At 38.9% G+C, this 20,933-nt stretch overlaps 1 protein-coding gene across 15 annotated transcripts in view; it reads right to left on the reverse strand.

The window, feature by feature from the left end:
- The window catches only part of LTBP1 (latent transforming growth factor beta binding protein 1), a 392,301-nt gene that overhangs the window by 11,257 nt on the left and 360,111 nt on the right, over window positions 1–20,933 (reverse strand). For all 15 annotated transcript variants that reach the window (XM_072770568.1, XM_072770565.1, XM_072770566.1 and 12 more), the window contains 5 exons: window positions 19,702–19,878; window positions 18,877–18,963; window positions 16,609–16,737; window positions 15,802–15,942; window positions 14,632–14,802 (listed from right to left, as the gene is read on the reverse strand). In XM_072770568.1, the coding sequence (XP_072626669.1) occupies window positions 14,632–14,802; window positions 15,802–15,942; window positions 16,609–16,737; window positions 18,877–18,963; window positions 19,702–19,878 (705 nt within the window). The remainder of the gene's footprint in view (window positions 1–14,631; window positions 14,803–15,801; window positions 15,943–16,608; window positions 16,738–18,876; window positions 18,964–19,701; window positions 19,879–20,933) is intronic.

Here is a 20,933-nt window from a genome sequence, read left to right on the forward strand (position 1 = left end):
TTTGGAAAACACATACCACCAGCAGGAAATGGAGGAAGACGACAGGGAGAATGGAATGACTGTTTGCCTCAGTGCAGGTGGAGCCAGCAGTAGAAATAGGTAGTTTTGACCAAAATTAGCAAAAACTCTGAGATTAGATAAAGAGTAACCACTGACAAAATATGCCCCCCAGCGCTGGTGATGAAGGTGAGAGGGCGTTCTAATGGCAATGCTGCACCCTGTGGAACCAGACACCTGTTTGGGTGGGTGTCTCTCTACTTACCCTCTTCTCAGAAAAAAAGCTTTAACCCGCAGTGCCTAAAGCCTGCTTCCAGGATATTAAAACTTACTGAGCTCTGAGAGAAAACAGGGGAGTCAAAGGTCTTGGGTCCTCATGCTGCTTCTCTGCTTTCCAGTTCCTTGGACTGGACCCTTTTCTTTTTTTCTTTTTTTTGGGGGGGGGGGTTCACCTACTCAATGGATGAGGGGAACTGCCTTTGTGATACTAAAGGCAAGTCAGTGTTTCATTCAGTGACTGACTCATTCACTTATCCAACCAGACGCGGATAATCACTATGGGCAGGGTGGGATCTGGGAGAGAGGACGGTTATCATGACACTGTGACATGTGCAACAGTTTACCGGGACCACAGAGAAGGTCATGACCAGAGCCAGCCGGGAAGAGTTGGGCAAGGCTTCACCTTGGAGGTGAGTGTCTCTCAGTCTCTATGAAGGAGCCAACTAGGTGAAGAGGAAGATGACTCAGAGTCACATATGTAATGGATAAGAAAGTTTTATAGAGAACCCAAAAAAGTACCATGTAAACACTGGCTACCATAGAGCCGTGCTAAAGAACAGTGGAAATAAAAGGAAAGTGAGCTAACACGTACCATTAAGTTCCCACATGTCAGGTGCTGTGGGCTTTTGCATGCACTTTTTCATTTAAATCTCAGAACACCCTATGAAATCATTGCAATTGACCCTTTTGTTTCTGATTTATAGTAGAACTTGTCCTAGTTTAGGCGAGAGATGCAAATCCAAGTTGGTCTATCTGCAAAATCATGTTCTATTCCACAGCTGCCCTTCGGAAACCCTACAGAAGAAAATTATTAAATACGCTCCCCAGACTGTAAGCACCAGGTAAGTACTTAGTTCAGCAATAAGCATTTGTGACTGAAATTCCAGGGAGAGTAATAACCATGAATGCTGATGAGCTCAGCCCCACCAGGGTCAGCTCTATCATTAGCAGGATTTATGTTTATTGAATTTGCTCGATTTATTAGGTGAAAGAGATCAAATTGCTTAATGTTCAATTAAATTGTACTTGTCGAGGACAGGGAAGTAATGAAGTCGAAAGTCTTGGCAGGGTTTATGTTCTGCGGGACTCCTGTAAATGTTAATGCTCTAAGGAAACTCGTGGACCACAGACCAATGGAGCTCCCCCACCCCAGCAGTCACCTAATGCTGCCCTTCCAAGTTAAGTCATTCCCTGCGTTTCCAACAGATTGCTGTTTATTTAGCCAGACTCTACTGGAGAGACAGATTTGTTGGGTATGAATGCCAAAAATATGGAGGCTCCCTCTGCTTTCTAAAACCTGGATCCAAAATTTATACACTTGTAATGGTATTAAATCATGCCACACACGAAAACTCTGAAATAATGACTGATAGCTTATGAATTTCTTATGAAGGACTGCATGAAAAGTTTTCCCCATTTCTAAGTATCCAGGGCTTTGGAAATACATCATTCAAGTCTTACATTCAGGCAATCGCAAGGGAAATGGGAATGAGGTAACCTCTAATGTGTGATAAGAGAAGACTGAACAGTACAATAAACAGGCAAACAAGAGGAAAGTTCAACATGTTGGTTTTCTCAATCCATCTACTTCATATCTTCTAACTGCAAGACATCTACACCATTTTGTTTTCTTCCTTCCTGCTCTTTAAATATTGCTCTGAAGTGACAACCCGAGAAGTCACAAGTAGGAAAAATCAGTAAGTATTATTTATCAGGAATACACTGGTTTCTCTTCTAAGTTTTTGCATTGACCAAGTAAGAATGACTTTAAAAAAGGAGCTAAGTGTGTGCTTAAGAATAAGGGGGAGATTGTACAACATGGTGAGTGTATTAAATGCCATTGAATCAGTCACTTGAAAATGCATAATTTTATGGGGTGCGTCCAACTCTTGATATGAGCTCAAGTCTTGATCTTAAAGTCACGAGTTCAAGACCCATGATGGGCTCCACACGGGGAGTGGAGCCTAATTAAAAAAAAAAAAACAACTGAAAATGCTTAATTTTAGGTTACATGAATCTCACCTCAAAAAAAGTCAAGAATAAAACAATGAAGGAGAAAATGTTTTTATATATTAAGTCTGGAGTTCATCTAATCTTTCTATTTTTAACTGGTAAAATGAGGAAACTAGTTGATCTCTGAGGTCCTTTCAAGTTTACATCTTCTATGATCCTGAACAGAAAATTTTTACTATTAGGCTGCAGAATCTAGGGAAGACAATTCGTCATGGAAATTTGTGGCTGGGATAGGAGGTAATAACCACTAGATGCCGCTATTGCTTCCAGCAAAGCTCATCTGGATGTTTTCAGAAGGATGGATAATCATGGAATTTAACACACTGTAAGCAGCCAGTGTAACCTATAAGGTTAGTCTCTCATTCACTTTTATGCTGAGGAAACGGAGGCCAGAGAAATTTAATGATATTCCAAAGCCCATGTGACGACAAATTCTCAAAATATAACATTTTCTTTTACTAAAAACAAATTATTAAAATATAAGGGTAAAGGTAATTGGGTTCTAAAGTATATTTTTTTAACCTTGCTTACTTAAGCTTGGAAGCAAAGAAAGTTGTATTAATATTTGTTCAAAACTAGCTTGAGGGGAACTTGGGTGGCTCAGTCAGTTAAGCAGCTGCCTTGGACTTGGGTCGGGTTATGATCCTGGGGTCCTGCTCAACAGAGGCTTGCTTCTCTCTCCCTCTCCTTCTCCCCACCCTGCTTATTCTCAAATAAATAAAATCTTAAAAAAAACCCTAATTTAATATTCCGAAGTACAGATCCCAAGGTTATGGGATACTGTTAAATCTGTTATTTGAAGAGCAAATTCTAGATAGTTTATATAATATCAAAGTAACACTAAACATAATCAATATTACTATTATTCCATTCACTTATTACAAAGCAAAACTGAGCTTTTTTAAGATCCGTCAATTTTACGATTTTTCTTAATCGTAATCTTAATCTGAAATGAGTCTCTTTTACCTTCCCCTCTGGATCTATTCAGAATTAGATATAGTCTTAATCTTAATCTGAAATGCCATTTATCTTAATCTGAAATGAGTTTCTTTTACCTTCCCCTCTGGATCTATTCAGAATTAGATATAGTCTTAGTAGCTCTTCTTCCTGGCAGTGATTTCTTCAGCTACATTTTGTAGGTGCTCACAGATTGGTACCCTCTAGGATTGAGCAGTGTACAACTGGCACAACTGTTCACAACAGCTCTGCCTGCCACTGAAACTTGAATCTCAGAAGGAAGCATAAAGAAGGCAAGTGCTGTGTCCTAAGTTCCCCAGTGAGCTAATCTTTTGAAATTGCTTCTTTCTTAAGATACTGGCTAATAATATGGAGCAAAAACATGGCCCTCCCTAGCGTCTTCTCCTTGCAGATTTGTGTCAGCACAAAGACAAGAACATGATAGTTTTCTAAGCACTTTCTAGATGCTTTTCTCCCAAACATCCAGAGGCACAATCTGTGTGCTGCATGAAGGGAAACCAGAGAAATTTTCCCTCACCTTCCCTCTGCCAGGCTTGCCTATTCCGGCCATGAGGTCAGCATTTAAAGGCACCAGCGGCCAGCAGCTTTGTTCTAACCACAGCTGTCTCATAAGCCTAATTAAGAAAAGGTCCGAATAAGCACAATATTATTTGAATTCAAAACCTCAAACGTAAAACGTGGCTTTAAATAATTACGTGCTGGGATTTTTGTCACAGCCTCACTCATCATAGTTCATTCTGCTCAGAGTACATTAAAACTCTTCTTATCACCAAAGAGGAAAAAAACTGTAACAGCAGCAAAGTGTCTTTAAAATATGTGAAAGTAAAATTTCCACTAAAGAGCAAATCACCTAATAAAAAATAACACTGAAAGGTGTTCCTAGAAACCGAATGCCTATTTGTAATCTCTGATTTCAAGGAAGAAAGTTGAAACTGCTAACCACTGTATTTTTGAGACAAATTAAAAACGTTTGTTAATTAAAAATAAAAGTGTTGCTTTTTGTCATCAGATTGCTCATTTTACATGTATGTCTCAATGTTCTACTTTGGCTCTAAATGAGAAAGATTCTAATAGGACATCGATGTGATTGCAATCATTATCAAATGAACGCTCTGTCCAGAATATTTTATATAAGAATGGAGCCAAATACTCTCTTAGCACTTGAGTGCAGTACAGCTTTTAAGAAAATAAGCAGTGAATACAACTGACATCCCAAAGTCCAAGCTGTACACAAACTAAAGTATCAGAAGTCCTTGGGACACCACCTGGCAATCCTGTTCTCAAAGGCTGCTCACATTTAACTATTCTCGAGTTGTTCTGGGGCCCCTGCAACAATAGCTTCCACCAGTTCTCCCAAGAGTTAATACTCAGGTTTGCAGTCCAGCAAGGTCTCTGCAGCTGGCGTTCCAGACACTCACTGGCTCCCAACCCCAGGGAACTGGGTTTGGGAACTGCATCTCATTCCAAGACCAGCCTCCAGAGTGTGGTCTCCAGGAGTAGAGCAGGAAATGGAGTTAAGTTCTCCCATCAATTAGGGGTGGGCGGTTGTTATTGTTTTCTTTTTCCTTTTTAACCGTCCTTACTCTGAAACCATACCAGGTTTACTTTTCTCATAAAATGTCTTTAATCAGTGACTACAAAATATGATCCTAACCTGAATGGGACTGACTTGTCTGGTGCTTTCTCTTTGTCTAATGCACCCGCCAAAGGCAAGGTTTTTTGTTTTGTTTTGTTTTAGCTTTTTAGCTTCATCTCTAGTTTTCTTCCTCTGATGCGCTGATCCTCCTTTTTGGAATGGGCCTCTCTGTCCCTCACCCCTGCTTGCTTCTTTCCTCTCTTAAGTCCTGGATCTCCTGCACAGCTTGGTTACAAAGAGCCCCTGACCTGCCGTCTGTCTAGTTGGGGACCCCTGGCTAAGTGTTCAGTATCCTACCTTCTCCAGCATCTATCTGGGGAGGGGAAAGAACCGAAAATTAAGGTCCTTCCCTAAGTGTAATTTTAGTGGGCAGTGCAGAAGGCCCACAAAATGCAAATACTTCACTTTTTTTTTCAGTCCCACTCATGATAGCTAATTTCATGCGCCAACTTAGGGGTGGCCTGATGTAGTTGGTTAAATGTTCTTTTGGCATTTCTGTGAGAGTGTTTTGGGATGATACTAACATTTAAATTGGTGGACCTGTGTAAAGCAAACTGCCCTCCATCATATCATGTAGGTGGGCCTCACTCAGTTCTGAACTGCTGAATTGCTGAAAAGAACAGAGAATGACCTTCAAGTCAGAGAAAATCCTCCAGCCTCCAGGTACAAGGGAAGTTTATCTTCAGTCTGAGTCACTAGTGTGGTACGGAATCTCTCTGCAGAGTGAGCACATCCCTTTAGGAGCAGGTATCTGATTCTTAAGGGTGAGTCATATGTTGTTGGACAAAAGCTTTTATTAATTTTATCTACCCTATTATTCCCTTGAGAGTCCTTTTCAGTGGAAGATACTGATTATAAAAATAATACAGGAGAAACATTTGTGGTTCCCTGCTCACATGAAGTAATGAAATGTGCTCGGCATATCATGCATGGATGCTCAGACTCACACATGAGCATACACATTCCACACTCTAGTCTTAATTCTTTAATAATTGACAATCACAGTGGTATATTCTTTCACCCAGTAACCTGGGCTGACTTGAGGTGGAAATTCTGCTAGTAGTGATGTACATTAAATATAGAATAGTAATATTTTTCTGTTAGACATATTTTAGAATGAAATTTTTGTTATTTTCTATGTTTTTAATGTTTAGGAGTACCCTATAATACAGAATCGGACGGGTAGACTTTGTGATTTTAGTTTGAAATAAAGCTGACTTTAGATTAGGATTTGTGTTGAATGAAAATTAAGAGGATCTGATTAGATTGGCAAATAGTATTTATATTTATTAGAAAATTCAACTTATCATTTCAAGTTTGACTTATTAGATTTTTAAGAGCTGCTTATGCACTTAAGAAGAAAATGCTTATTAGGATTGCGGGCTGCCCTTTTGGGTATATGAAGTGCTGAGGAGAAAATCAAATACATAAAGTTTATAAATGGAGACCAAAGTGTTAAGAGATTTAATTCACATAGTTTCGATATAGAAGTCAATCTTGAGGGAAGTTTTATTTCTTCCTTGATATACTTAAATATTCATCATGAAATAAAACTTGATATTATAAAAATATTGGACTTATAGAAGCAGCATGGCAAAATGTGTAAGTTGAACTTAAATTCTCAGGAAAATCTAGGTTTTAACATTTGTAAATAATACTATTTGTAAACATATTATTTTGCTTTTTTAATTAAAAAGTAAAAAAAAAATTGAATTCACTGACTGTTCATTGCAAGGCAACATGAAGTGGTCCTTTTTAGCCATAAAGTCTCCCCTAGCTTAAACACTCAGAGCTTTGGAGCCTGGAGGGGAGTGGACAGAGTAGCTTCTCTCAGGGGTCACGGGGCTGTCTCTTAGTCCCCAAACACTCTTCCAAATTCTTCATTGTCTTTAATTCTTCCCTCCTTTCAAAGAGGACTCGTAGCACCAAATGACAAAGTAGCAGTCGGGAATAATCATTAGCTCAAACTCATTTCCTGGAACAGGATTTGATTTGCTAACACCTACAAAGCATTTACTGTAATCCAAGCATCTCACATGCATTTATATCACACTTAAGTCTCAAATGACTGCTTGTTGCTACTGTCATTTTACAAGCAAGGAAACTAATGTAATGATTACATCACAAAGCTGTATGTACAAAATTCATGACTAAACTTTATTTTGCACTAGTCCTTCTATAGTAAGAAAAGTATTTCTGCTCCTTTCTGGGAGGGGTAGGAAGGAGGAAATAAATTTTTTCAGTAAGAAACAACACAGGTTGCTTACTCGCCATTCCCTGTGGTATCCAATCCAATCTAGTTCTACGGATACCAAGAATTACGTCCCAAAGAACTGGATCACTTACTGCTCTGCATGCATACAGCATACATAATGTATGTATGCATGGTAGCCAGACGATTCAGGAGGCCTTTTATATCTTTCCAGTGGGATTTTAATGTCCCACTATAATTTATTAACAGCTATACTTCCTTTAATCATACTATTCAGGCTCACTGATCAAAATGATAAATGCTTTCACACTCCGAGAGTATTAATTACCATATACCCTCACAAGAGTTCTCAACTTTGGATAAAGGAAACTAAAGGAACTTGTCCAGTGCAATCGACAGAAGCAGTGCCAGGAAGAGAATGAGATCCCTGGACTGCCTAACCCGAAGGCAGTGACCACTCACTGTGCCTCACATGGAGGATGTTCCAAAGTTATTATTAACATTCTTTGGAAACATATTTCTTGGAAAAGGCCTTAAACCATGACTGCTGAAAGGACTTTTGCAACCACTGCCCAGTTACAATATTGTTTCAAGTTCAGTCCATGAGTCAAATCCCTGTCTTCCTTCACACCTCCAAGGGTATTATGAAACTTCTTACATGGAGATATTTGGGAACATGTAAGAGCTCTGGATGGATATGGAAGAAATCACCAGCTCAGTTGTTCAAAAACAGATTCCACAGTCTTTCACTTTTGCAAAACCATACGAAAAAATTGGCAGTTGATCAGCTATTAGGAAGTATTAAAAAATCTGGTGTTGCAGCAGAGGGTGAATTTATTAATTAAGGGTATCACGTGTACATTCTGATGAGACAACATTTAGGAGAAAACTACTCTAATTTAGTAACATAATTGTATACTATGTTAGTTTTACAGAAGTGAAATTTATACTTCATGTAAATACCAACTATACATCTGTTCCAAAATTTGTTGGCTAGTGCATAGCAGGTGTGCAGTAAATAATGAAATGATGGAAGGAGTATGTAAGTAATTTAACGAAAACTGAAAACAGGTAAACTATAAATAACTTGAGATTGCTTTTCAACCATGGTTCTTATTTCTAATTGCACCTTGCATAGAATAGTTTACAAATTCCCTAATGGCAGAATTGATTTCAAATTTTTGTAATGCTGGAATGATTACATTTTCCCCTCTGGCACTCAAGTACAAGCATGATCTGTATCCCCAGAACTAGAATTTCTGCATCAAGTGTGTGTGTGTGTGTGTGTATCTTCCAACTGTTCTCTAAGCAAAACTGAGAGGACAATTCCTCTGCATTTCGATTAATATTAGTGTTTTACAAAAATTGTTTTAACATTTGCCAATGTCTTTTGTGGCACAAGTTTCCTTAGAGGTTTTTTATTTTTTTTTAACAACTCTCACCTTTCTACACCTGACTTTCATTAAGAGTACTTCAGAGGGTCCAACATCTGTGGTGCAATACACTATACCACCCATAGGTGGCACTCTCCCAACACACTAAGGGTCCCATCAAATTTCTTCAGTTTTAGATCAAAGACTTTAAGTCTTTATGTTCAATTTACTTACAATATGTCTAATTACTTTAATAATTTACTTAATAGAAGTCTAATTATTTTAACAAGATAGCCACAGACACTGGGAACCCTGGGTATTTTATTATTATTACTATTACAAGATTTATTTATTAGAGAGAGAGCATGCATGTGCATGAACACACAGCATGAACAGGGGGAGGAGCTGAGGAAGAAGATTCTCAGACTCCCCGCTAGGCATGGAGAGCCTCTACAGGTCTCTATCCAAGGACCCTGAAATCATGACCTGAGTTAAAATCAAGATTCAGGGGATCCCTGGGTGGCGCAGCGGTTTAGCGCCTGCCTTTGGCCCAGGGCGCGATCCTGGAGACCCGGGATCGAATCCCGTATCGGGCTCCCGGTGCATGGAGCCTGCTTCTCCCTCTGCCTGTGTCTCTGCCTCTCTCTCTCTCTCTCTCACTGTGTGCCTATCATTAATAAGTAAAATAAAAAAAAAATTAAAAATCAAGATTCAGATTCTTAACCAACTGAGCCACTCAGGTGCCCCAACTCTGGGTAGTTTAGATTCCAGTACTGAAGTGTGCCTAATTTTCTTTCACATGCAGGTTAAGGGTTTTTATTTACAAGAGATAATGGCATCCCAAATATCTTGTAATTCATAGGTACTTTCTCCAGAAAATTGAAGTTGATACTTTTAAGAGTAGCAATAAAAACATTAAAAATTCATTTTGCATAAATGCAAGGCATTTTACATTTTACTTTTCAAGAATTACTGCCTTGCTGTAGTCCCTTAATTCATCAAACATAGATCATTCTGCCCACCAGTGTGCTAGACTCTGGTGCACAGCTGATGAGACACCACCTCCCGTTTTGCTCATTTTGGTACCTTATCACCTAGCTCTAAAGCTGTAGTTTCCCTAAGTCTTGCTTATGATATGGATAAAATGGCTTGTTTTCTCTGACTTGGTTTTCCAAACAGCTTTTCTCTCCCAGAGTCTGGAATGATATATTGATAATGAGCTCAAATCTCAGGATCCTCCCAAAGCAGTTCAGTCCCTCTCCCTCAAACATTTTTAAAGCAGGCAGCATCCAAGGGTACAGAGAGGGGAAGGAGAGGAGGAGGTGGGAGTGGGAATAAGGGAACTAAGGCCTCTAGGGTAGGCTGAGGATGGGAAGACTGTCAGCACACATGATGCCTTCAACAAACTGTGCACTGTCCCACCTGCTAGGTCTCCCTCAATTGTCTGGAACCTCTGCTAATGCATGAGGTCTGGCCTCCATGACTTTCGCAGAGGATGAAGATGGGATCCTAAGCAGTCCCAGAAATGCACTGAATTATACATCTATATAATTCTCATGTAAAGTTGCCCTGCTATATCTGTCCCCCTCTACTCATTTCCCTAGCATGTGGTACCAATCCGCACGATGCCATCCAACTACAGAGAACACTACTGAACAAGCCACTCCCACCTCCTCCAACTACCAGGATTCTCAGATGTAGTTGCTGCCTTAGCAAGAATTAGTGCCCATGACCTATTGGACCAGAAGTGTGAAAGCCTGCTCCAGAGCCAAAGCTTTACTTTACACTGCACTTTAATGCTCAAAGCTGATGACAAGTGCTGCGATTTATTCCTCAAATTCCTCCAGCACTGTTTCCATCAGTAACTAATTGTTCCCCAAAGCAGCGCTGAGCTCTAGGGAAACTGGACGGTTCAGTGCCTGAGAGGCTGGGATTAATCCAGTGCTTATACTAACAGACAATGTGGTCCTTTTCAACTCTCAAGATATCCATGAACAGCATATTTAAAAGGTAAAATGACAGAAATTATGAATAAACACGTTTAAAGCTCACGTTCTTTGTTTCCTCTTAGCTACAGCATTAAAGTTGGTTTTTAACAAAATCACAGTGGATGCTCTTAGATGTCTTGAGGACAGCTTGTGAGTGTGGTCTGAGGACCAGCAGCATCCTCATCATCTTGAGACTTGCTAGGAACACAGAGTCCTGCCCACCCCTCTGCACCTAGAAACCAGAATCTGTTTTTGGTAAGATCTCCAGGTACAGGTAACGGACATGCCCACTGATATTTATGAAGCAGCAGTCTCGAAAAGCAAGTCTTAAAATTGAGTCACATAGAGACAAAGTAACAAGGTTGCATAGATAAGAAGATGCCAGGGCAGGATTCACACTCAGGCGACCTGCTTCCAGAGCCCCTGTGTTGACATCCATGCTCTGGTTCCCCTCAGTGACCATATTCCAGCAGAAAATCTCAATGGGAGATGGTCTGCTGTAGGTACAACTAGAATGTCAGCTGCTGATCAAGGAGCATGGTCGGAGGAACTCTGGAAAACCTGCTTAACTGTGCTGTGGATCCTCTCTGTGGAGAATAAATGAGTCATTTATTCTGAATCCACGGAGTGTAGTGCAGGCCCATAATCTTAGGAGTATAACAGAAATACTCCTTCTGGGCTGCTTAACTGATTCCTATCCTCTGACGAAAACATTTAGAACAACAGTTTTCAACATGTGTTCTTTGGAGCCCTCGTGTCCTTCACAGATATCTCAAGAGCCTAAGTACTTCCTCCCCCAGGCAGCTCCTGCAGCATCTTTGAGATTAATCAATTTATATGTTGGAGGTTAAAATTACAATTCAGTTGACATAATGTTTAAAAAAAAAAAAGATCGAAAACCAATGAGTATCATTTCCTGATAATCGATATCCCCCTAAAAATATTATACACAGGATGTATTTGTTCACATATATTTCCTCAAATTTACATTTTAAAAATGTGTTAAGTCTCAGCTAAACATAATTGAGGCAATATTCTAAAATTAATTTCTAACAGCAATATGCTGGACTATTCTTCCAAAAACTAGGTCAATTAAATTTGATTTTCAAAGGAACTGGCTTGTCAGATTTACATGCAGTAAATACTTAATATCATAGGATCAGAACAGGGACAGAATAAAATGCAAATATGTGCAGAATCTCCATAAAGGAGTTTCCATAAAGACAAGCATATATACCATAAACCCAAATATTCGGGCTGTCAACAGAATATGTACAAAGCTCCTACAAATTAATAAGAAAAAGACATAAAGTCCAACAAAAAACGACCAAAGGATATGATAAACTCACTGACAAAGAAATACATATCACTTATAAACAGAGAAAAGATACTCTAATTCCCTAGAAATAAGGGAGATAACATGTTAAGATACCCTTCTCACTCACCTGATAAATGAACTTTTAAAGAAACTGAAAATAGCCAATGGTAGAAGGGTATGAAGAAAGAGTCATTTCCTATGCAGCTGAGTGCAAATTTGCACAATATGTTCAGAGTAATATAGTAAATGTAAAGTACAGGTACTTCCCAACTCAGCATTTTCAGCTGTAGGCATTTTGCAGGTATGTGTAGGATACAAACATGAAAGTACACTGCAGCAATGGTCATAGTAGGAAAATCAAGATCGAGCCAAGACATGGGAGGCACAAGCAACCCAAATGTCTAGGGCCAGAGGTGACTAAAGAAAACCTGGTACATCCATCAAGCAGTCTGTGCAGCCATTTAAAACTTACCATCTTTCATCAATTCTAAGATACCACAGATTGTAAAAAGCATTTTGATGTAATAGACACTATTAAAATGTGAAACAAAGGCTTGTGGCTGTTGTTTGATGCCATCAATTATAAGATACCCCCAATTTCAGAGATGCTGAAGAGTAAGACAAAAAAACAAAGTGTGTTTTATGGATGATAGGGAATTCAGTTTTAAATAATGCTCTTAAATATATGGGCGCTTAGCTGGCTCAGTGGGTTAAGCATCCAACTCCTCAGATCATGATCTCAGGGTCATGATCTAACGGGTGGTGAACTCTAGCTCCACATTGAGCCTCAGCAGGGAGTCTGCTTGAAGATTCCCTCTGTCCCTCTCCACTCTCTCCTCTCTCTCTCTCAAATAAATGTTTAAAAAATATAAATATATAACAATAACTAATACAAATGTAGCTATATAACAACATTTAATGTGTAGGAAAAAGGTTTGGATGATGTAAAAAAAACCCACAGTTGTTAAGAATGAACATCTTTAAGGAGGAGGGGCGTGCAACTGTGATGCAGTAGGTAGAGACAGACAGAACATCTTGGATTCATTCTTTAGAAGGGGTATGTGTTATTTGAAAAAAATTAAACAACAAAAACCACTGGCTAAGTAAAATGATCTGAGGGATTAGAGCCCTGTGAGATGTCTCAAGCCCCAGGGTGCTCACTTCCTGTGGATTTCACTCCTGCCTTCCTGTGGCATCTGCCTCCTGGAACAGAGGCCACAGAAATGCTAATAATTATACCATTCCCTGTGTTCTGCTCTACCTACACCCTCCCTGTCCTCAACAACTCAACAAGATAGATATAAATGCCTCTGTTTTCCAAAGAGCTGTACTGGGTGAGGTTATTTTTCCCAATGAACATTTCTGGATTCCCAACCCAGCCTGTCTGACCCCAGAACGCATCCTCTTTCCACTTCCGGGCTGCTAACATCACCATCTATTTCTTTATGTATTTGCTCTTTATCCTTTGCAAATCCTTTTTCTTTTATGGCATTTCAAATCATTTTATTTTTTTATGCTACATTGGTTTTAAGTTATTGCTAATCTGAAAAAACTATAAAATAGCTTGAAAGTTGCATTCTAGTTAACTGGAAATAAATGCATTTGCTCTTTTTGAGAAATTCTTCCCCTTGTGGCCATTCTGAGAATTTTTAAATTATAAACTCCTTTATTTTATACCCACCAGTATCTTTCTAGCTTTAGCAAATAGATTTCATAGCTTAAGACTAAATGGTACACCAAACCTTTCCAGGGCTTTCTTTTTTTTATGTATTTTTTTTATTGGATTTCGATTTGCCAACATATAGTATAACACCCAGTGCTCATCCCATCAAGTGCCTCCTCAGAGCCCGTCACCTAGTCACCCCATCCCCCTGCCCACCTCCTCCTCCACTACCCCTTGTTCGTTTCCCAGAGTTAGGAGTCTCTCATGTTTTGTCACTCTCTCTGGTTTTTCCCACTCAGTTCCCCTCCTTTCTCCTACAATCTCCAGGGCTTTCCTTTATTTATTTATTTATTTTTTCTTTTTTTTTTTTTTCCACCCCCCGAAGCCCGGGACCCGTGCCCGCCCCCCCAGCCCCGGCTCCAGCAGGGCCACACCCCCTCCCCCCTCCAGGGCTTTCCTTTAAAGAGCAGTAAGTGGCTGCCGAGGTAAGAAGAGAAGCAGTCAAGGCACAAACCAGCAGTCACCCAACAGCCCAGAGTCAGCACCTTCCAGTCAGTCAGTCCTCCCCCAACACAAGGAGAGGGGATAGATCCAAAGCCTAGCAGTTGCATTTGCAATTTGACCAAAGATTTATCCTCAGATCTAACCCTTAAAATGAAAGGACATTTGTTCAAATACATTTTCACTCACTTCCACCTCTCTTCCTTTATTGTCCTAACCCCTTTTTGATCTCTCTCACCAAGAGGCTGACACAAAAATCGGGGCTTTGACCTACAAAGATTTTCTACAGTCTCTAATACTTTTTGCTCTAAGTAGACACTGTTAGAAATGAGGAAGACTGTAGGAAAAAAGGAAGTATCAGGAAATATAAATTCTAAAGATCTTTGCCACCAATTGCAAAGTTGCATTATGTTTCTTTGTGTCATTTATCTTTTTTTTTTTTTTTTTTGGTGAAATAGAATGAGGATTTCAAAAGTTAATGACAGGGTCTGGACTGGAGGTAAACCAAGAGCCAGATGTTTATGCGACCCTGCTCTTACACACACACACACACACACACACCTCTGATGAAAGGAATCAGGAGTGAAGATGAAGATACACAGAAGGCTCCAAAGGAGGGGAGATGAACTGGTTCCCAAAGGCCTCCAGCAGAAGGAGCTGGATCAGGGCTCACCTGAATCCTTCATGGGGCACAGGGCACACTGCATACCCCAGGCCTCTCCATACAAACAACAGCACTCAGTGTAGGTTGTCTGCTTGCCAACAAGAGGCCGGCTACACACATACTCATCACTCAGATGTTCCCAGCACAGATCTTGGTAGACATCAGTTTCTTCTATTTGTTCTGAAAGGGAAAACATGGTTCCATGACAATCACACTGTTATTCCTATTTCATAAACAGTGTGGTAGAAGCCAATGAGTCTCAAAGTTTCCATCTCTATTTCTAAGACTGACTTCCAAGTACAAGTTTGAAGCCAGCCTGGTCTTTCCATGGATCAAACCTGTCATCTCCAACTGGGTGTCATTCCATCAGCTGAAATTCAACCTGCCCATCATGTTTCAATTAAATCCCTCCCTCTGCAGCTTCATTATAGACAGCACTGCATTGTCTTCCTTCTATACTCCATAATCCTAAAGCACTTCTGATTTCCCAATCTTTCCTTTTTTACATTTATTCTTCTGTCAAATCCTACCATTTCTTTCTACATAACACTTTGCAGATTCATGTTTTCTCACCCAATTCATCCACCAAAGCCCCAGACTAGTGACACTTCATGCTAGATTTGATTCCAAACTTCTGCCTTTCAACTGACTCCATCCAAAGCAGTTCCTTACAGTGATGATGGATAGATTAATTATGCCAATTATGAGTAGCACATCATCTGATTGGGGATGAACAAGGATTCCAATCAATGGACACCAGGGGTCTCTATCACCTTGCTGGATTCCCCTGTCTGCTCTGCCCCGTCTCATCTGTATTCTCCAGTCCAGTCAAACAAGCCTGATTATCTTTCTCTCAACTCAGGTCCTCCTCAGTTGCCTTTGAGGGTGAAATGTGGCAAATGCTGGCCAGAGAAGAGCCCCGCTATCCGCTCAGCCAGTCCATATTTTGTTATCTGTTAAATAAGCACATGCAGGGTATGGATTCTCCTACATACTGAAGATATGCAGCTTATTGTTTCTCTTACAATTATTCTCTTTTATTATTTTTAGTATCTCCTTTTAATTACTCCAAAATACCCGAGGAGTCATTTTTCTATTTCCCAGTAGCTCATATTTCAGTCAAAAGGAAAACCTTGCCATTTCTTTAGACACAGACTTGCACCTCACATCCGAACATACCATGTGATTCAGTTGGCCGTATACATCTTTTCTCTGAAGCATCCAGGACCATGGGATGGGTACAGAAGCAGTTGTAAGAGCCTTCTGTATTAACGCACTGGCCATCAATACAACTGTTGGGGTCCTGACATTCATCCATATCTTAAGAGAAAAAAAATTATTAAAGAAAACCAGCAATCAGTTGTACCTCCTACACTTCCCACACTGCTAAATTTAGTCCAGATTCCAGGGGCTGCCACATTTTAATTAACTACACATCATCATCCAAGAAAGAACAGCTCTGACTCTAAAAATATTAAATTGTATTGATTGGAAAAAATAATAGTGTCCTGCTGCTGCTGACATTAAAGAAAGAAAACATTTAGGAACAGGATATGCTTAGAAATTGAAGATAAAATGCCTCTTTATGATAGTTTTAAAATTATTTCCTTTTGCTATGTTTTTCTGCCTAGTGTATATGGTTTTCTGCTTAAGCCTTAAAGTCTGGGTCAGTATTTAAAAATGACTCTCACTTGCATGGTATGAGTGATGAAACAGGAGGCTCCCCAGACCAAAAGAACACTTCAGTTAAACCAGTGACCTGAATTATAATTCCACATTGAATATTAACTCTTTGCTTGAAATCTGTTCAAATACTATGGAGGTTTTTTATTTTCTTAAATCTTACTCAAGAAAAGGATCCATAAAACATTTAAAGATCTTTTCGACACGTAACGTAGATGCAAAGGAATTGTTTTTACTACACAGTATTACTTATTTTTTCCATCTGTGTATTTTCACAGCACCATGTATCCTCTTAATACTTACCAAAGCACTGCAATTTGACGGGATCATAGTATGTCCCCTGCTTACAGTAGCATTCATAACCAGGCTGAGTGTTCAGACAGAAACCATTTTTGCAGATTTCTTGCCCAAAGAGCATGCATTCGTCTGCATCTATGGGGGAAAAATGGAGAAAGAGAACAGTTAGCTTTGGTCGTTCAGTTAAAAAGAAGAGTCTAACCAATATGGGGCTTCAAGTTAAATATTATAATATTCATATTATATTTCATTCCAAAGAATCTTCAGATACAACATCAGAAAATTCTTCAAGTTAGGCCTAACTCACAGATGTGGAAACAGAATCTGTGATATTTGGGGACTATGTTCAAAACATTATTGGAGAAGGTCTTTTTGTAAATATGATTTCTGGGTTGCTACCTCCTATTTAATGAAATACTCGATGGATTTCACAATACAACTGACAATATTTTTTTAAATTTTATTTGATCTAAATTCAACTGGTTAACATATAAACAAGATTGGCTTAATAGCATACCTTTTAAGAAACGTGCCTTTCTATAAATGTGTATTCTGGCCCATTAACTAGTTGAGATGAAAGAACACTTCCAAGAAGAGTTTGATGGAATTTGATGAATCTTCCTTTTTGGTGATAATGACCAGCTAATAAAAGCACAAATTTCTAAGGGTGTTGGCAGACCTATTCCTTCACAGAATTTAGAATGCTCACCATCTGCAAACCTCAGTTTACTCATTGGTAAGTTGGGGCAAGAGGAACACCTGTCTGATACAATTAAATGATATAAATCCATGTAGAAGATTCCATAGATGTTCAAAAACTTTTATCCCCTTTCTTTCATTGCTATTGCTATTGTTATATTTATTTATTTATTTATTTATTTATTTATTTTTTAAAATTTATGATAGTCACACAGAGAGAGAGAGAGAGGCAGAGACATAGGCAGAGGGAGAAGCAGGCTCCATGCACCGGGAACCCGACGTGGGATTCGATCCCGGGTCTCCAGGATTGCGCCCTGGGCCAAAGGCAGGCGCTAAACCGCTGTACCACCCAGGGATCCCGATTGCTATTGTTATTATCATTGGTTCTAGCATTTTAGAACAAATACCATGTCATTAAAAAAAAAAAATCACATGCTCCATAGATGAATCACTCAAAGTTACATAGCAAGTGGTAAAGTCAAATCCATAATACATAGCTGTTTGGATCTGCAACTAATATTCCAATCATTTACAGCACTGCTAAGACAGGGTGAAGAGGAACTTATTTTTATATGAAAAAGAAGGTCACTTTGTGGTGAAATTAAGGCTCTGTTCCATAACATGAAGTGAGATTCAACTATATCCCTTCAAAAACAAAGCAGAATATTTGTGAACTTAAAAACCATTAAACATATATTGCAAACCAAGTCTTGTTATTAATTGTACTAAATCACTGATATAAAATAAAAAACACGTATGGAATTTCTTATTTGGCTACTATCATTAAAACAGTAGTTCTGAAAAACGGATGGAAGATAAAAATGTTTAGTCTGTTTTCTAGGCAACTTAGCAGTTTTCATTTATTAAACCGTAAAGGAAAAAAAGCCACACATTGTCTATAAGAGGTCATAATATCTTCATCATGGAAATGTCAAAAGTGAGTGATTAACAAAGAAATATTCATACATGTGGTTTAAATTTCGTCAAAATAAAAAAGCTGCCCATTTATTTTAGAATTACGGACTAATAGCATTAAATATATAAAACACATCTACTTTAGTTTTCTTTTCCATTCCTTTTGAGGAATCTGCAGCCATTGGTAAAAGTATCTTAGCAACAGTAGAATGACTTCTAAAGAAGGCAAAATCTTAGCTTCATTGATGGTCATAAAGACCCACATAATGATGGTCAAAATTATACGGTCTTAATTTATATTATTTCTAATATACCTCCCGAATAAAAGAATTTATAAAGACAGAATTTTATGTTAAGTATTTTTAGTATGTTACCTTATTTAATTCTCATGATAACCTCTGAGACATTATTCCTATCTCAGAGATGAAGAGCTGGAAACTTGGGAGGTTAACATGATATCCCAAGGCCACGCAGTCTTAAGTGTTCTAAGTCCCAAGATACAGCTCTGCCCAGAGTCCACAGGGGCCTTCCAATAGAAGAATTAAAGGCTTTCTAATCAGTTTCCATGATTAGAAGAACTCTAATTCTGTTGAACCCCAACCATGCTTAAACTGGAACACTGGTATGCGCACGTCTCAAATTCATTTGTTTGGTTCTGACCTTTATAGTTCTCACCACTCGTGTCGTAAGAAGATTCTCCAGTGGGGACAAAACCTTTCCCTCTAGGACACATTTCGGTGAATTCAGCTGAGTTCAGGGGAAACCAAAAAAAAAAGAAAGAAAGAAAAGAAAAAAGTTGAAGAAAGGGAAAAAAAGAACATCCTCTATTAACCTGTGTTTTAAATTCAGTTCTTCTTTCTCAGACTCAGTAACTTTAAGGCAAATCTTGTCATCTAATTTGGGCAAATAAATTCAGTAAATCTCCAAAATTACAGATTAGATACAAATAAATCTAATGACTTTCTAAGTTTACTTGTAATTTTTAAAAACTTTCCTAGTTCATGCACCTTTTATTTACCCATGTTTTAACTGATATGATGACTTACTTCTCCATTACTATGCTTTCTAGCATTTTAAAGGTTTGGTAAGACTCCATTCAAGCAAGATCTTAGCCTAAATATGCAAGTTCTCATAATGGATAATGTGGTGTCAGTTTTAGCAAAAGAGACTGATTTCAACTTAAAAATGGAATAAAACTGAATCATCTTTCTGCCAAAATTCATATGGAACCTCACTGTAACAGGCTATTCTGAGATAGACTGAAATTAACTTTAAGAATACATTTGGAGGTGGGATGAAGGGGATGCTTCTAGCCTACAGTGAAACATACCGTAAGGTATTCTCATCTTGATTCCACTACGGTAGGTCCCAGGCAATGCTATCATTATAAGGCTTCAATGCAGCGACCAAAATGAGGACATTTCAAGGCCCTGGACACCACAGGACCAAACCCAAGTATGCACACACCACTCCACTGGTCCTTACCAGTCCCCACGACAGGGCACGGGAAGATCTCACAGTTGTCTCCCCACCCGGCACCAGATGTACAGCAGCATTCTTGTTTGGTGACGTTGGGGGCCAGCACATTATCACAGAGGCTGGCGTCGTTTAGATTATAGTAGCATTCTTTCTTTTCTTCTTTGGGTTGATCTTCATCTAAATCTAAATAGAGTGGAGAAAGTCAAAAGAGGACCACCAGGACCAATGAGATCAGTATCACACCAGAGCAGAAGACACAGTGGTAAAAAGACGTGTGTGTGGGTGTGTGTGTGTGTGGGTGTGTCAGTGACATTTCACTTCCACAAAGCTGTCTTTTCCTTTTGGTGGTGGATTCTTCCACTGTGAGATAAAAAAAAAATGCCCTGGAATCCTGAATTTTGATGGATTTCTAACACACCCCAAGAGTGTAAATCTGTCAAAATCATTTCCTTTTACGTTAACCAATTACTTTATTCTTGTACATTTGGCCGTGACAAGAGTTTCCATATCTGCTTTCTTGCCAAACGTAGAGCCGTCCTATATGAGCTATAACACCTACTTAAATCAATGAAAATTTTCCCCAACATTTGACCAGAAATGTGGGGCCGCACAAAGTATTTAACTCTTAGGTGGTTATTGGAATCAACCATGCCCCAATCTTTTCTGAATAGTACAAGGCAGCATAAGATAACCAGAAAAACACTGCAATAACCTAACGTCTATAAAAAAAACCTTTTGTTACTGAAAGTCTACTTCAATTGCTGCAAAATAGGGCTTTGAATGAAATAATGAATGCCAGCTAAGACTCGGGGTAGAATTTCAAGGCTAGGTTCTACTCCTGGCTCATGTGTGTTCTAGAGGAATATGTTTTCCAACAGACTCAGTTTAACCCTCTATGATAAAAGACAAAGGGACATGATAGTATACAAACAGTGAGAACACAATCACCTAGCTTTCTGATAATACTATAAATAATTTAATCCCATCAGATCTGTAGTCTATGAACAAGTTTATACTTTTAAAAAATGGTCAATATTTTGAGACTAGGCTTGTAGTCTAATCTCTTCCCTACCATATGCCGTAGAGTTCAAATTACTGCCTCTGATCCAGTTAGAATTTATTAATAAGCTGACTACAGCCATTGCAATTACTGAGATTAATTTGAATGACATATTTTCATTAGAATGCTATTTCCTGATTCTTGGACACAAAGAAACTAGAGGGATAAAGGGAAAACA

The sequence above is a fragment of the Canis lupus genome, chromosome 12, assembly GCF_048164855.1.
Source record: "Canis lupus baileyi chromosome 12, mCanLup2.hap1, whole genome shotgun sequence".
Classification (NCBI taxonomy): Eukaryota; Metazoa; Chordata; class Mammalia; order Carnivora; family Canidae; genus Canis; species Canis lupus.